The sequence below is a fragment of the Engraulis encrasicolus genome, chromosome 13 (assembly GCF_034702125.1).
Source record: "Engraulis encrasicolus isolate BLACKSEA-1 chromosome 13, IST_EnEncr_1.0, whole genome shotgun sequence".
NCBI lineage: Eukaryota > Metazoa > Chordata > Actinopteri > Clupeiformes > Engraulidae > Engraulis > Engraulis encrasicolus.
The window spans coordinates 16300544-16318318 of NC_085869.1; the positions used below are offsets into that span (position 1 = coordinate 16300544).

At 42.6% G+C, this 17775-nt stretch overlaps 2 protein-coding genes across 2 annotated transcripts in view; both read right to left on the reverse strand.

Annotated features, from left to right (window-relative positions):
* The window catches only part of cerkl (ceramide kinase-like), a 116987-nt gene extending 106708 nt beyond the window's left edge, over positions 1-10279 (reverse strand). Inside the window, exon 1 of the mRNA XM_063213251.1 lies at positions 9925-10279. Within this exon, the coding sequence (XP_063069321.1) occupies positions 9925-10279 (355 nt within the window). The remainder of the gene's footprint in view (positions 1-9924) is intronic.
* Positions 10280-12727: 2448 nt separating this feature from the next.
* Positions 12728-15399, reverse strand: neurod1 (neuronal differentiation 1). Its single transcript, XM_063214471.1, has 2 exons — positions 15319-15399; positions 12728-14657 (listed from the first exon to the last, which is right to left on the reverse strand). Exon 2 carries the CDS (start codon positions 14646-14648, stop codon positions 13596-13598), a length of 1053 nt encoding a protein of 350 aa, XP_063070541.1. The 5' UTR covers positions 14649-14657; positions 15319-15399; the 3' UTR covers positions 12728-13595.
* Positions 15400-17775: the final 2376 nt, after the last annotated feature.

The following is a 17775-nucleotide window of genomic DNA, read 5'->3' on the forward strand; positions in this document are numbered from 1 at the left end:
AATTTATAAAGCATTTGGCATGATTGCATACATATTAACCTTATATTAAAAAATATGAATGTGAAAAAAAATTCAATAAAGTAATATTAACTACAAGTTCAATTTCGTAACATAAATTGCGTCCTGCGGGGTGACATGTATGTCAGGTTTGTGGATGGGCAGCTGCAAGGCCAACTACAAGGGTCTTAAAGACAAGCTCCTAACCAGTCAGTACCTCAGTTATTGGAGAGTGCTGTAGAAGTTTAAAGTGACCATTAACCTCTTAATTGGTCTACATATTGCAATGTTTCTGTCACACAATGCTTAGGTTCATTTATGGTGTCCCGTGGTGTGACTGCTCTTATGGAAGGGAAAAAAGTTTTTTTATGAATGAACACACATATTAAGGTTAAACACAATATCATTATCTAGTTAGCATGAGCTCGGAGGTCAGTCACGAATACAAAAGGATTAAAATGGCCACAATGCAGTGAATTTCCTGTGGTGTGACTTCATGTTCTATGGTGTGACATGCTTAGGCATTGTATTACTCAATCCTTACTTATTTTTCATGCATCATGCAAGGATAAAAGGATACTAGGCGATTTATTTGTCACATTCACACAATTATTACAAGTTATAAAGTGAAACCATGCAGTGAAATCACAGTTGTCTGCCTGTACGATGCATAGGCGTGTGGGGGTGGGGGTGGGGGTGCGAGTGCGAGTGCTGGTGCGGGTGCGGGTGGGTAGTAGTGTGAGTGTGGGGTGGGGGTTAAAGGAACAATAGCAGAAAGAGCATTGGGGATGTGTTTGTGCAGAATATTAATAATTGTTTTGTATCTTACAGAAATGTCACACCAATGATGTCACACCGCAGGACAGATTTTCCCAAAAATGGCAAAAATAGGCGACATTCCACGGACACTGACATCCCCACTTTTTTTTTCAATTTTTCCACTGATTTTTTCAGGAATTGGAATATGTTTCCTCCTTTAACTGTGTTACGGCCTTAAACATCAACCACCCACATACATCTCCACTGCAAGTCATGGGTCTTTCAAACCCCCTCCACCTACCTAGCTACTCAAACTCCTGCTCCCTTTTCCATTACAAACTCTTCTATGAAGCTTTCTCCCTTAACAATAAAAACTACTGCAGGTAATAGTTTGACAAAAACAAACTACATAGACAAATTGTTATTAATTGTTGATTATATCTGGTCAATTAATTACAACACTGCATGAATATTACTTTGATCTCAAACACTAAATCGCAAATGTCCTTTTTTTTAGTCTGCAATGGTCAACTATCACTGCAGCACTTAACACAAAAAGGGCAGTGTTATCCCAAGTATATTTCAATCAATTTATTATTTAAATATATTTAGGCCTAGTATTAAAGATGGTAAATATCACTGTCTGTGACTATGACTGAAAAATGGTGACATGTTAGCAGATCATAATACAAGTTATGCAAACTCTATCCGCAACACTGCTCCCATCCCATCCCCTACAGTCCCCATCCCATCCCCCTTTCTGAACCCTTACAAGTGGCTGTTTTTTTTTTTGGCTTGGCGCGTACATGAGTGTGATGCGAGATGACATGACGTGCGGCGGGCAGCCCCTCATCTGGGTCACAGCGAGACGTGCCCAGATTAAATAAAACTGTGCAGCGTGCGCTCTCCTCGAAAACTTTATTGCTTCCAGATGGATACAAGCTTCCTCTCAGCACTGCTTCCAGACCCCCCTCCACGACTGCCTGCCTGCCTGGCTGGCTGGCTGTATGCATGAGGAGGGTGTGGGTAAGATATGAGACGGGGGTGGGGGGCGGTATGAGATGAGGGTGAGGGGGGGTTGGTGGTGTAGGGGTTACCGTCGGCAACGGCGGCATGTCACCGTGCAATTAATGTATGGACAAAAGGGGGATCAATGCTGCTCCCTTCTCCATCTCTCCACTGCATGTAATGTAATATGTGCCAGCAGACACAGACGCAGTGGAGGGGGATTCTTCAGAAAACTAGATGAAAACATTCACTGACAGATACTACGCTGAATACATATGTATGTAAAAGGATTACTGAATGTCCTCTGCCTGTGTTTTGTGTGTATGTGTGTGTGTGTGTGTGTGTGTGTGTGTGTGTGTGTGTGTGTGTGTGTGTGTGTGTGTGTGTGTGTGTGTGTGTGTGTGTGTGTGTGTGTGTGTGTGTGTGTGTGTGTGTGTGTGTGTATACGTGCCTGCCTGTGTGTGTGTGTGTGTGTGTGTCTGTGCACACGGGCATGAGTCTAAGAAAGTGGGTGGCTTTTTGGGAAATATTTCACTTGCATCTCGTCACCAACTTCCAGCCTAGCCCTCTTTCTGAACGGGGTCTCCTCTCCGTGCGTGGGGAAGTGCTGATGCAATGCTTGCTCTGGCGCTGGCTCTGCCATCTCATTAGGGCCATTACAGGGGGCACCTACTGCCTCACTGCCACACAAAACACCCTCTTTGTTCTGCTCTGCTCTCCACTACACTACACTCCACTCCACTATTGCCCACTGTTATTGTTGGGGATTGAGGTCTTTTCCTCTGTCTCTCAGTCTCTCCCACTCTCTTCCTCTTCCTTTTCTTTTTGAGTGCAGACCCCTCTTTCCTCTTTCTCTCAGTCTCTCTCACATTCTTTTTTCCATCTTTATTTTTTTTCTATATGAATCTGTCTCTGCTGTCTATCTTGCTCTCCTTTTTCGTCTCTCTATCTCTTCTTTGTCTGTACTAAATACAGATACAAATACAAATTTTGTTTATCTCCCTCTCTTTCTCGCTCTCCCTTGCTCTCTCTATGATTCTCTGTCCCTTTCTACCCCCCCACCCCCTCCGTTCTCTCTCTGTATGTTTCTCTCTATGGCTCTCTCACCCCCTCCCTCCTTCCATCTCTCCCCCCTCCTTCCATCTTTCTATCTGTCTGTGTGTGTGTGTGTTTTTTGTGTGTGCAGATGAAACTAATACGTTGTGTTGACAAGTGTCCAAGCTTGCGGGGCCGGTGCCCGTGTCTGTGCCAGGGCTGCTCTGCTGCTCTTTGCCCCCATGTTGTGTGGGGCCATGTGGTTCACAGCGGGCCGCATACGCCGCTCCATATTATCCACCTGTGCCTTCCGAGGTCTGCGCATCCAGACAGACAGACACCAAACAGCAAAACCCAATATTTACATTTTTTTTATATTGCCATTTTTTGTGGGGAGGGGGGGGGGGGTGGTGGGAGTGGGGGTGGGGGTGTGGGATGTAGGAAAGCCGCGCGAAGCAAACAAAGAAGAGACGACAGCGTCTGTTTGCTTCTTGTGTGTGCGATTGCAATTAGACAGTGACAGTGTGTATATCCCCACTCGTCATAATGTGTGCTGGTTACACATGCAGAGTCTCTGCTGGCGGAGTGGTGGCTAGGTGTGTGCGTGTAGGTGTGGTAGGGGGGTCTCTTCACCATATAATTCTACAGATTAGATTTTATAGTGGGACACATTAAAAACATTTATTCCTCCTCATTTAAACAGCGCTGTTGATTTTTTGAACCAATTAAGGTGTTTGTTTTGGATGAGGCAGGCCGACCTCAGTCCTGAGGTAAATATAATCTCCTGTTTGCCATCTTCCAGGAGGTAAACACAGATATTTAACATACTGTGTTCAGATATTTGCTCTTCTTTAACTTGCTAGTTGTAAAACGAAAAAAAAATCTCTACAATCAATATATCAAGATAACTTGAAAAGCCCCCACCCACCACAGTACTTCCTGTGAGTGTCGATGTAATATGCTATCTAATCACGTAGCAGAGCGGAGGCCATTTCTCCTGCTCTGCTTTTAATTACTGGCGTACACCTGCCCCGTGCTTTAGAGGCGCGAGTCTCAGGTGTTGGCGAATGAACGGTGCATGACTTGGCATAATGAGTGCTCGCGATGCTAATGACACCTTGCTTTGTCAGTCAAATGTCTCTCTGTCTGCTGTTGTTTTGTTTGTTGTGTGTTTACAGGGGCTCATGTGCTACACAGAGCAGAGGGGTATGTGTGTGGGGGGAGGACAAAACCAGGCTCTCAAGTGGAGGGCTTGGGGAGGAGGATGTGACTGGTGAGAGAAACTGGAGAATTAGGGAAACGGAGAGAGAGAGAGAGAGAGAGAGAGAGAGAGAGAGAGAGAGAGAGAGAGAGAGAGAGAGAGAGAGAGAGAAAGAAAGAGAGAAAGAAAGAAAGAAAGAAAGAAAGAAAGAAAGAAAGAAAGAAAGAAAGAAAGAAAGAAAGAAAGAAAGAAAGAAAGAAAGAAAGAGAGAGAGAGAGAGATGGGGTAGAATGAGAGGTGTGAGAACACCAAGAGTCAATTGATTTGCCAAAAAAGAGGAAATTAAGGAAATGCACATACTGTTGTAATTTCTAAAAGGCTCATATATTCTTATGTACTCCATAAAGTCTGATGTTCCCTCAAAGTTCCCGCTCTAAACGAATTATTACACAGACATTACAATGGCACAACTCCATATGGCATCTGTGCTGCATTCTGCCTCATGCAAAAGAAAAAAACTCCTCCAGGCTGCAGTCCAAAGCAATTTGGAAGAGTAAGTTTAACAGATATATTTCATTTTTACTACTTCATCCGAAACATTGGCAGAAAAAATACAGTAAATCTGCAAAAGCTGCTCAATGACGCAATCAGATGCCAAAATCTTGAGAAGGTGAAGGAGCTAAAAGGAAAAGGAGCTAAAATGACCCCTGTGCTCAACAAGAATTCTCTTATTTCTGGAAAATGTAAGTTGTTTAAAATCTCCTCTCCAAAAGCTTCAAAACACTTCCCACACTTCACAAGTGTCCAGTCCAACCCAGTCCATGTAAATCCAATTCATGCATAAAGCAGCCAAGATTTATTTTAATCACTGCATTTAGGCAGACAGAAATCCTTACCAGAAACTGTGCCTGTAACTTAACGCTACATTAATCAACACGAACAGATGTCCAGAAAAAAAGAAGGGTGCTTTGCACCATATGACTTTGCACCACAATCTTATCATATGACTACCTTATTTTAATTCACATTGATACATTGTTAAGTATAATTATACCATTCATGCAGTATAGCAACACAGGGAATTAGGGGGAAACAACCTCAGGCCAATGACAAATAATTAGCACATTTTTAACCATCAACTAAAGTTGTGGGACCCAGCCAGCGGCCAGCTATCTATCTTGAGCATCCACAGTAATTAGCAATAAGCAGGTCATGGAAATAAAGTCCCCCTGGTGCATCAATGTGTATGTAAAGATTAGAGTTGCAAAAAACCAGCAACGGAATCCAGATCAGATCTTTGCTTTTGCATCAAGGCAACAAATTCCATATATTGACACCGTAAAGAAGGATGACAGCTGAGATTTAGTCTTTCACATACTGTATGTGTTTATGCAGGCTACACAACTGTACACTGTCACCAATGTCACCATAGCTTTGAGCAACTCTGTGCCCTTGACAAAAACAGATACAGTTTCAGCTTCATGGTTGTAGCACTGAATCAAGTCGGTAAAAAAGGACCCACAAATTCATTTAAAAACCTACAGTAGTACACTAGTGTATAATAGAGTATTATAATCACACACAGACACACACACACACATATGGACACACGCGCACACACACACACACACACACACACACACACACACACACACACACACACACACACACACACACACACACACACACACACACACACACACACACACTATGTTCAATTGAATAATCATGCCCAACGATAACAGTCAAACAGAGAGCGAGAGAGAGAGAGAGAGAGAGAGAGAGAGAGAGAGAGAGAGAGAGATTGCATTGAATATAGAATAGCGAGCAAAGGTCTCAGAGCAGGCTAGGCAGAGACATATCTTTGCTACATCCTGTAGCCATCGCTATAGAGATAGCTAGGGGCAATCACATGCAAACAAAGACTCAAACAAACAAGACACCAGTCCACAAAAAGCCTCTGACCTGCGAGCAGGACAACCAAATGACCAGATAAAGAAAAGGGAAAAAGTCAGCTTCAAACCAGGATTTCTTTGCTCCCACTTTTTTTTTTATATTTTTTAAAAATCAAAGAAATCCTGGTTTGAAGCGGACTTTTTCCTTTTCTTCAACCAGTCCACAAAAAAAACATCATCCAGTAAGGGGCGTGTTTCTTCTGGCCTGCTATTGCACCTCTGTGTGAGGTCAAGCAAGAGACAATGTCGTGAAATTGATCAGATCTGTCAATCTAAAGCCGGGCATACACTGTGCGATATTTTCACTCGTGGGTCTTAAGCTTCTGCTCACACTGCACGATGGAATTTCACTGTTTAAAAGTTCACAGCTCACGACTCACGTCCTCACACTACACGAGCCGACAGTCGGATGCGAGCGAAATGTTTCCACCGTACGACGCGACAGGCATGTTTCCCCGGTCTGCAGAGGAGGGAACATGCGCACCTGAGGTGGAGATGAGGTCGCGCTCAACAGCGAATCGCACGGCCCTATTGATTTGTGCATGTGAAGTGTCAAATCGGGTTGTAGCACTGCTTTAACTGTGCGATTTACGCACGAGCCACGACCAGAATTTCAAACCGTTTTGATTTTCTTGCGACCCTGCGATTGCACAATCGTGAGGCAAAATCGCTTGTCGTTACCCCATGTACACTGCACGATGCGAGACTCACGATTGACCTGCGATTGAGCAAGAAATCGGCCCGACTCTCAAAAAGTCGTGCGAGTGCCAAATCGGGGCAAAATCGGGGCAAAAGTCGCACAGTGTAAGCCCAGCTTTAGTTGTCAGATTTGTGTATTATAATTTTGAAGGAATTTGAGGAAGACCACAAGGGCGAAACGTCATTATGCCAATGAATGAATAAAAGACATAAAAGAGTGTGCGAACCTTTTTTCAAAAAACACTTTTTTTGTTCAGTACCAGGGATTGTGCCCCCAGCAAAGCCACAAGTTATCATTTTGAAGTGCCCTCATTGGAAAAAATAGCACAGTCATTTTTTGTTGTTGTTTGTTTGTTGCTTTCCTTTACCCAATGCCTACCTAACACAATCCTGTACAAATGTGATGAGAATCATTGTCCAATTCACTGTTGTCGCCTGATATGAATAAAAGAATAAAAGAGGGGGTGGGGTGGATTGATAGATGTTGTGATCCACTATCCCTAGGCATAGCAGGATCACAAAGCCATCAAATAAACCTCTCTCTCTCCTCGTACCAACATATCAGCACTGGCGTGCCACGCCACACCGCGCCCGCCATGCCATTTTTTTTTTTTTTTTTTGGCAGTTTCACGATAGCATTTGGTAAAGGCCATAGGGGGTTATTAGATTGCTGCTTTCTGTGTAATGAGAGTGCTGGCTTAATAACATTAGCTTGGATCACAGATAAAAAAAACAGCACTGTCTATAAAGCTTATAAGCAACAAAAAAAGAGGAGGCGATCCTAAACCAAAGCACTGCAGTACGGGTGTTTTTGAAGGCCCTGTTCAAAAACAACATCCATCATCCAGAGCTACATGCTTTCCCCTTCAAACTCCTGGACACAAATCAAAACATTTCTCTCAGTCTTTGTCTGTCTTTCCACTCACTATTGATGATGACACAGCTTCAGTTTATGATCAATCCTAATGCGACCACTTTTCTTTTTTAGCTTATGTGCCACTTAAATCAAATGAGTGTGTATTTCCTGGCATAGGAGAGTGAATGAAAGTTAACCAATGAATAGGCTGTCTGCTAGTAAAGAGATAGGCCCCACTGATGAAATATCTACATCCATTCATACTAAGTGGGGAATGTGTAAGTATATGGTTTGCAAATGGATGATTTTTAAAAAAATTGCCTATTAAATCAAAGTGTGGAACATGCCCAACAGTTCTTTTTATACATTACCAAGTCTGCCGGGTAGGCGAGGTGTGTGTGTGTGTGTGTGTGTGTGTGTGTGTGTGTGTGTGTGTGTGTGTGTGTGTGTGTGTGTGTGTGTGTGCGTGCGCGTGGTGTGTGTGTGTGCGTGCGTGCGTGCGCGTGCGTGTGCAGTTCGCTGTGAATAAGAAGTAGTCATATGATTATCTTCCTTGTGCGGTGATGCAGATGGTAGTTTTTGAGTATCATTTACTTGGACATTTGCTAACTCACTGTCCACAGGAGGAGCAGATGCCCTACTTTAGGTGGTCACAACAGTAGACTGGGGTCCATTACCGCCACATCTGTCACACGGGGCGTTTTGGCATCACTAACATTTTTTTCTTTTTTTCCCACCCTCCCCTCCACATAACCTTTCATTCTATGGATGGATGCAACCAGTGTGGAAATCTGGGGTTTTCATTCACTTTTAGAGCATGCCAAACCAAATGCATATGTAGGCTACAGAACCAATTGTGTGTACAATTTGAACAATTTAACAGCATACTGGATGTACTTAATAAACCCTACTGAAGTTGGCCAATAAATGTGATAGCTAGGCCTATCTGATCAACCATTGGCTATAGGTCTAAAACCTGTTGAGTAGGGGAGAGGGGGGCACAAAGTAACGGTTTTTGCTTTTGAGCTGATATCTTCACATATAAGGCAGTTACATTATTTATTTTTTAACACATGAAACGTACACATCTCTGTTACATATTAGCACTGGTGGTTTGTTATAAAAACCTACCATAGCTTTACATTTTTACTGTTTGTGGAGGATGTAAAATGTTACATTTTACCCCACAGGTAGTGTAAGTTGTAACAGGGGGAGGATTCGTTGTAACACATGCTGAAAATATGTATTTAAAACAATTAATTCAGTATAATTTCACCACAAGTGTGTTTGTTTATAAATCTACGATACTTAAAGATACTTTCTTACCAAAGACACTAATAAAAAATAAATAAATAGGCTTTAGAGGCTTTAATTTTATTAGTCATTAAAATCACAAAATCCAATCTCACAGTATAGCTTAATAATAACTTTTATAAACACTTATTATGAATAATATTTAAATAAATAGAGCCATACTTCAAATAAAATGTGATAGGTTTGCATTTGTGTGCCAATTTTATTTCACCTTTATTTTACCATTGACAAGAATGAGAATTTCACTGAGATTTACCGTGTTACAACTAGCCCCCTTAGCCTCAGCCATGATTGTTGTCAACCTAGCACTGGCTACGAAGTAGCAACAAACTTCATTATGGTATCATTTTGTAACTGAGAAAACACAGTATCCGGCAATATCAGAATAGTTTTGGTAGCTTGTGCCCATGCTTCACTAAACAAAAAACAAGCGACGTGGAAAAAAATACTTTCAGGGTGCTAAAACACACTTTGTGGAATAACTCAATGAAATCTCAACGAAAATGTTTGAAACTTTTCCGAAGGCTTCTGTTGACTGAAACAATCGTGTTTACAGAAGTAGGCAGAAAATGATTGGTCCGTCTTGATAAAAAGTCCATGTTACATCTTGCCCCCCGTTAGTTTGTGCCCCGTGCTCCCCTAGCCTAATTTACATTGTTTTGCAAATAGCTTCCTTCTATTCTGATTCTACATGTTCTGGCAGGCCTCTCTAACTTCTCCCATCTTTAATCTTTATTCCAATTCCCTTCAGGTTAGAAGATGTCGAGATGGCATAGCCTATCATACTATAGTCAAGTCGCCCACCTACTATTCTGGCTGGCTTCCCAATGGCAGCGACAGCTATAGGACCCTTAATCCCTGTTGTATCACTGGCTAATTCACAATCACAACCAAGGCTAGCTCTGCTCCTCTGAAGTATTTGTTTTAGCGGCATACACATTGATCAGCTAAGTGTTTGTTTATTTGCGCGAATGGGGCGGTGTTTCGCTTGACGCATGAAACCATATCATGTTAACGTGTGGCCGCCTCGCAGGCTTGGATAAAGAACAAGGAACAGAAGCTAATTGTCATGGAAACAGAGAGAACACTACACGGCTCACCTGGCTGGGTCTCTGGTCGGATGGGAGTCCATGTAACTCGCGAGGCGGTTAGAACTACATCGTGGCTCTTTTTCTCTATTTGAAAGATTCCCCTTACTATCGGCTCGTCATTGTTATTCAGAGTGCATTCGTCTTGCCCATTTTCAAAACAAACAGTGTCAGAGAGCGTATCGGTGCTTAACTGAGGGACAGAAGCGGAACGTTCACCGCTTTGTTGGGTCTTCCTCTTTTTCTTTTTCTTCTTAGCGCGCTCACTTTTCTGAACAGGAGACACCGGTTGCGTCTCGTGCAACTCTTCCTGGCTCTCTGACCAGGCTTGTCGAACGCTCTTTGTTTTCCCTGGACTTTCGAACATTTCTTCTCTGTTAAGGAAAAGTCGCCTGGCGTTAGCTTACTTCGGTGCGCTGTGGTGGGTTAGGCTAATTACAGGGTCAGCGCGCTCTCGCTAGCTAGGATTTCATGGTCCTGAAACTTCCTTTGCGAGTCTGGTGTGGCGCGCGCCCCCGCTGCGTCAGCCTTGCCTTCCTCAAACTTGTAGCCACGCGCCATCAGTTTTCATAATGACTATTTATGTTCCTAACACTTCTTTCCGTAAAAGTGCATTATACATCTCCGAGATAGGCATACTTTTTTTAAACCTGTGAAAATGCATCAGACTGTAAGTTAATATGGCTTCGATTGGCCATTTATGATTCTATTTTGGCAAAACAACGGTGTTCGTGTCTCAATAGGTTACTTAATTTGACCAGAAAGACCTTAATTTGATCTGAAATGTTACCGTGATGCATCACCGGTGATTATATAAACCTTTATCAAACAAGCAAGTTCTCAGCTGGTGGGGGTGGGGGACTAAAGGGAAATGTGTTTTAGTAGCACCTTGGACAGTTCCTCAGCCGCGGCCGCCGCCAAAACGCAATCAATGTGCTCGGTGATGAAATCCTGAAATCATTGTAGGCCCTATGTTTTGTTTGCACCAATAACATGGGCCTACAATATAACACAATTGACTTTCATTTTAGATACGATATGCTGAATAATTTATTTGGACATGTACTTTCTGGTTGATGGAATAAGGCCTTGAACTATGTGACCTACTCACTACCTACCCCCAAAACACACACACACGCAGGCACGCACGCACGCACGCACACACACACACACACACACACACACACACACACACACACACACACACACACACACACACACACACACACACACACACACACACACACACACACACACACACACACAGCGTTCGGCACAAATGTTTTTCAGTGATCAAGCTGGTGTTTAGGGAGATCCCCCTCCAGCCCCCTTCTCTGTTTTCATATAAATTGCTGATCATTTGTATTAGCGTGGTGATCATCGCTCTAAAACAGCTTTAGTGGAAATAAACCAGCATAATATCCATGCCACAACCTTGACGTGTTGTTATCCCATTGGGTTAGATGTATGGGTTTATGCAGTGAGTGTTCATGCATAAAAATGATAATTTTCATAAATTAAAACCTCCCCTGCAGAAGTAACATCTGTGCCTCTCTCTCTCACTTTGCATAAAAGATTGTGGCACTAGAATGCCCATTGACTGACTGCAGCAATGCGAAGTATGGCAGATTTTTTTTCTTCCCCTCCCTTAAGGCATTCACTTATATCAATCATTCACTCTCTGGACTCTATGTGATTATGTAGTTTTAAACATGATATGGTAGCACATCATTTTGTGTCACAGTTTTTCTTCGAGCTATTCAATGACGGATAAGATTGTTATGCGTTTTATAAAGCCATCCACCGTGGTCTCCATATGAAATCATTTGTACCCATATGGCAATGCATTCAGATACTGCCCCCAAAACTTACACAGCCTAAGCATAGACGTATTAAAGGTAATATTTGTATGATTTCCCGCAGCTGTATAAGCAAAGATACTTTTAATTCATAATAGACCGTCTCTGGTATAGGGCTCCAAAGGAAGCGGTAGTGATGTAGGCTTCTCAAAACAGCACCCTGGCCCACGAGACGGGGACATTGTAGCTTTGACACGGTCAAAGACTCCGCGCATCAGTTCACAAAAGCTGTTTGAGTGTAAGGATTGACATGGGGTATTCAGTACAGAGGGGGTAATTGTAAAGGGTTCCTGGCGTGGGGCCTGCCTTAATTCCAGAGCATGTCGAGAGAGAGAAAAGAACAATAAGTCAGTTTGCTTTCTAAGTAGGCCAAACACTTGAAAGAAATTAAGTAATTGGAGTCAATACTAACGAGCTTGTAGTTATCTTCGAGAAGTCTAAACACAAGTGCTATGCATAAAAGCTGAAATTTGCGCGCAATTTGAAGACCAATTAGACACCTGAATTCCTTTACGTAATCAACCTGACGATTTTACCAACTACAGATTGTTGGCTGTAAAGAAATAAATGTCGAAGTATACATAATACGCAGCGTGCAATATCTTTAGTAAAAATATTTAATTCATTGAATAATAGCAAAACTCATTCTTATTCACTTTATTCTACAAGCCAGAGTGCGCTCCACGAGCGCAACATATGCAACAACCCCACAGAATCTAGAACCATACTGGAGGAAACTTCAAGTTTTCACCCAAACTTTGAATGCTGCAGCAATAGGCTACACCACTACATTTTCACAAACATATAAATACAGCACAAATCCAGACTCAGAACCTTTTTGGAACGCCTTTTGGGACTGCAGGCGCACATGCATCATATCAACTGCGCATAAGAAGGAGGGATGGTAAAGAATGACATGTATCACACTGATTAACAGCCAGACAAGAGAACAGTTGTGTAGGAACGTAGGGTGATTGTTTATTTTCCTTCTGCTGTGACAGTCTCATGTTTAGACTTTACAGAGGGTGCACATTTCAGATGATAGTCAAACGATTTTATGTACATCCGCAATATTTATTCCAACACCAATTATGTGGTAGTCGTTGACTCCCAAATCATTTGTCAAGTCTTTTCTCTCGAATGATTAAGCATTCTTGATTGTTAGGAAAACACAACGACACTGTTTTGGGAGCGAAACGATCATAATTGTGCAATTTTGCATGGTTTACAGTAAATAATTGCTAAGGCAACATAACAGATTTGTAAGCACTTGCCTGCTGGATATTACATCACTGAATAATAACTATAATAATTACTGTCTCGTATAAACATGAGATAACTCTATTTTTTTTATAGAAAACATTGACATGAAGATGGTTGGAATGGTGTACGAACTTGACTTTATAAAAATGAATCGACAATTCTATACAAAATCACAACAAAATAATTCAGCATGGGAATAGATAAGTAGTAAAATGCAGGTTGAAAAATATAAAATCTCTATTCATTATCTTTAATAATTGGCCCAGTATCTCGTTTAAAAATTGCATAGTTTCCAAATTATTGCTTGTGATTTTGTAACATGGATAATCAACACATTCTGAATGAGGTCACACCTTCTCCCCCGGTGACCGCAAAATAGAAGCGCTATAGAATACAATACATAAAGGTGAATGAGAATATGCATCCTCACTTCTCCTAAAGGCAGTAACAACAATAAATACATACATAAGATTAAGCATAATGTTGTTGCTCTTTCGCGCCGAGGTACCCCATGGGTACCAAAACGCACAATTATCAGTCCGTTAAAAAGTTTCACACGATTTATGAATCGTGAAATATAGCATTTAATTGGGCATTCATAACCCTCTCGTGGTGAGAATGACCCTCGTAGGACATCATGTTTTCCATCGGTATGTCACAACGCTGTGCAGAGCTTGCGTAAAGCGAGGGATGGCCCTGCGGTCCCGCCAGACCTGCCGCCTGATAGTGCATGGTGAAGGCGTAGTTCTTTTCGAACTCCGCCGAAGGCTCGTGTTTGAAGGAAAAGTTCCCGTTCACACTCAGAGGTGGGCTAAGAGGCCCGTCGAACGACGGGCTAGTGCAGTCTGTCAGTGCCGTCTCAAAAAACGGCTCCAGCGCGCTTCCATACGCGTGGGGTTTGACGTGGAATATGTGGGAGCTGTCCATTGTACCATAGGGAGGGCTGGGAAGACCGGGCGTCTGGTAAGAGTATGGATGCGCGGAGAAGGAAGCACTTGCTGTTTGCATATGAGGGGGCATTTCCTGGCTCTGTTCGGGAAGGAAAGTCCTGGGGTTGAGTTGGAGACAGCCGGCCACTAAATTCGTGGTGGGCTGTGACAAACCCTTGCACAGGGCCTGCACGAAGGACATCAAGTCCGGACTTTTGCCAGACCTCAGAATCTCAGACAGGGCCCAGATGTAGTTTTTGGCCAAGCGCAAAGTCTCAATCTTTGACAGCTTCTGCGTCTTGGAGTAACACGGCACAACTTTACGCAGACTCTCCAGAGCATCGTTGAGTCCATGCATACGGTTCCTTTCCCGCGCGTTGGCCTTGATGCGCCTGAGTTTAAACCTCTGAAGTCGCGCCTTAGTCATTTTCTTCTTCTTGGGTCCGCGTCTTTTGGGCTTGGTGTCATCGCCGTCCTCTTCCTCCTCATCATCCTCATCATCATCGTCATCCAGCCTGTCCAAAGCCTCATCGTCGTCCTCCATTTCCTTGTGCAGGTCATCATCGTGCTCTCCGTTTTTCTTTTCCATGTCGTGCTCGTCCTGAGAACTGTGGCACTCGTCAGTCCAGTTTGAAGTGCCTTGAGATTCCAACACCATGGTCTCCTCAGTGTAGGACTTGGTCATGGTCGAATACTGTGGAGAAGGAATAAGTCGTTAAGTATTGGAAAAGAAGTGTCTCAGAACTTGCAAACTACTTTCACAGTATACAGTACAGCCCAGTGATGCCACGCAAGCCAAAGTATCACCTGTAGACAGTTTGAAATCACTGCAAGTATATGTGTCCCTGTGCTATAGCCGACTGCAGTCATCGGAAAACAAATAAAAACTCGATGAACAAATCATATCCCCCAAGAGGTAGGCCTAGTCTTGGCCAATATAAGTTATAGACGGATGGTCCCGTGTCAAATTGGAGAAGTGTATTTTTCTTTTCAGCAAATAAAAGGCATGTTTACCTTCAATGGGAAGAGACTGATTATAAAACACATTATTTAATCAATTTACCTAGCACTAGTTCTAAACTTGAAATATAATAAATTGACTAAAAGACATAAATCACAATTCGACAGCAAACCCATTGCAGAAAATCTCTCTGGAATTCCACTGACAGGAGCTGTCCATCAACATTTTTCCACATGCAGCATCTTAATTGCAGCCACAGAGTGGTAAAAGTATCCTATAATTTTTAAAAGTGTCTAATTCACTGCATTCAGAACAACAGAAATTAGGCCTCTTTGTTTTCTAATAAACAAAAATGCATTAATATATTAAAATAATAAATGGAAGTAGTACATACCTGTTCTATTTGCAAAATATCTTGTTATGATAGTTTCATGCCCCTCTTGGTGTGCAAGTGCAAGGATCTACGAAATGGAATGGGTTTGCGCGAGGGATGCTCCCTTTATATACGGCGGCAGCTGATGCTGAGAGATGAACATGTATATCTATGGCTACTGCTAAAGCCCTCGCGCACCAATGACTGGCAGCAGCAAACCCCACCTCTTTCCTCGGCACGCGCCATATGGCCGACTACGTCAGGAAAACGGCCCCAAGCGTCACGTGACATCTTCCATTTGTATTCGCCAGAGCTCCGTATTCCATCCCTTTGTGGCCAAAAGAAAGTGGCCATCTGTCGCCGGTTAGAGACTCCGTGGACCTGTTTGTACCCGCAGGATGAATTAACCCTTTCAAGCATAGGACACATTCAATCACGACCATCTCTATCTCGTGCCCATCCCATTGAACACGTGTTTTCTTGTCTTTATTTGGATTTTTTTTTACTGGGAATCATAAATTTGTCTCATAACCGCGTAAAGGTTTTCTTTGTAATAATGGATAATAATTGGGTTGTACCGTGTGTGTTTTACGCGACCCCGCTTCTAAATGAAATTGCTGTTGTTTATTATTATTGAACAATCAAATTGTGGCACGACTGCCAGTTTAAGTTTTAATATTAACAATAAAGACAACCAAATTAAAGTAATTAAAACTGCGCTTAATCTTAGGCTACTCAAAAGTTCCAGTTTTATGACTGATTTAGATATGACACACATGGCATTGGGTATAATGGTGATGGCGCGTTATTTTTTGTTGCGTGTCATTTTTTCCGGCTATGGGGATATAGGTTATTGTAAATAGTTGTGGAGTCTGGCGCGCGACTCTCATAATGAGTCCCCTCTTTTCAAGCTGCTGGTCGGCACGCGAGTTGCACGCGCGCTAACAAAAGCCTGTTTCACGGCTCACTAACCTGATCCAACGTCCAAAATCTGCTGTTTTCTATTCAATTTAATGTAATCCCAAAGAAAAATGAACATGATGACCGTTGAACAGCGAAACAAATGAGACGCAATGGGCAATATAACTGACCGCATGACTTTCAATGACAGGGAAATAGTTAGGTCGGTTGCGTCTCAAGTTACCCACGGAATCACTTCAGTTCTTTTCATTTTGTATTAGCCGATAGTGCATGTATTGTCCACAGAATTAATACTGCGGACTGTTAAACCGTACAGTAATACATGTGTTTGAAATTTTAAAAGAGCTCCAAAAACTGCTGTTTGCGCGCCAACAAAACGCACATTTGCGCTTTCTAGAAAAAAAATTGATAAATGTTGTCATCCCCAAACTAATAATGTTAACTATATGCGAGCTTTTACGCACAGGTAGGCCGAGGGGGTGCTTGGTGATGCGTGACAAATATTTCATTTGCTCTGTTTGCTGTCGTCTGATTTATCTACTCCTGACATCTGTTAATGGGACGGCGCAAACCCATGGGGCTGGGTCGATATTTGATAACCAGGTAACAGTCAAGTGCCCCTGCTTACTCAAAGCGTACATCTCGTTGCAAAGACCTGCTAGTATTCCTCATAAATCCACTTCCCCGGGTCGAAAGTCCACACACGCACACACACACACTGCAAGAGGAGAAATGTTTACTTGGCCCTCCCTCCTCAGTTACCATGTAAACCGGGGGCCGGCGGGAGCCAAATCAGCACCACCGAAAGCAACTCCCGATGGGAAAGATAATTTCCAGTCTTTTCTGGTCAATGTCAGCTCTTTTGAACACATAACCAGAAGTAGACCTCTACAATTGTATTATAATATTACCAAAGATAGGCCTAGCCCACCCAAAAGATTTCGAGGTTGTTCTGTCAGACAGACTTAAACATAACCATACCAAGCATCACTTCTGACACTTTAGGATATGACCAGGGCCCGAGATTATCAAGAGTAGGCTAGGCTAGCTTACTTCTTGAGAGTTTTAAATACTTTGATAAGCCATAATGAAAACACCAAAATGTTAACTGGTTAATCGAGTGTCATCTAAATATTGATGATGTGACCTTTCATTTCATGAAAAAAACACTTCCACTAAACGATGTTTCTAGCCTACCTGAAGGGAAGCGTGTGCGCTTCGGTGGGCTTCTCTATTAAAAAAAATTCTAACTTCCTTTTTCGTAGCACTCCCACTACACTGATTGCATATGCAAAAAATGCAGATTGGTATTAATTAGTTACCCCGCTGATTAGTTCTTTGGTATTTTGGCGCAATAAATCACCCTGGAACAGAGGTAGGCTGCAGACGTTAATTTTTTTGGCTCGTGACCCAGCTGCGGCTCCAAACGAAGGAGAGCCTCCATATTGAAACGGACCCTTCCAGCAATTAGGAATTTGTATCGCAGGTAAGACCACCTGCTGCATCCACCAGCCCGCACAACCATTGACTTGAATGTGCTCAACCTATCCAGCAATG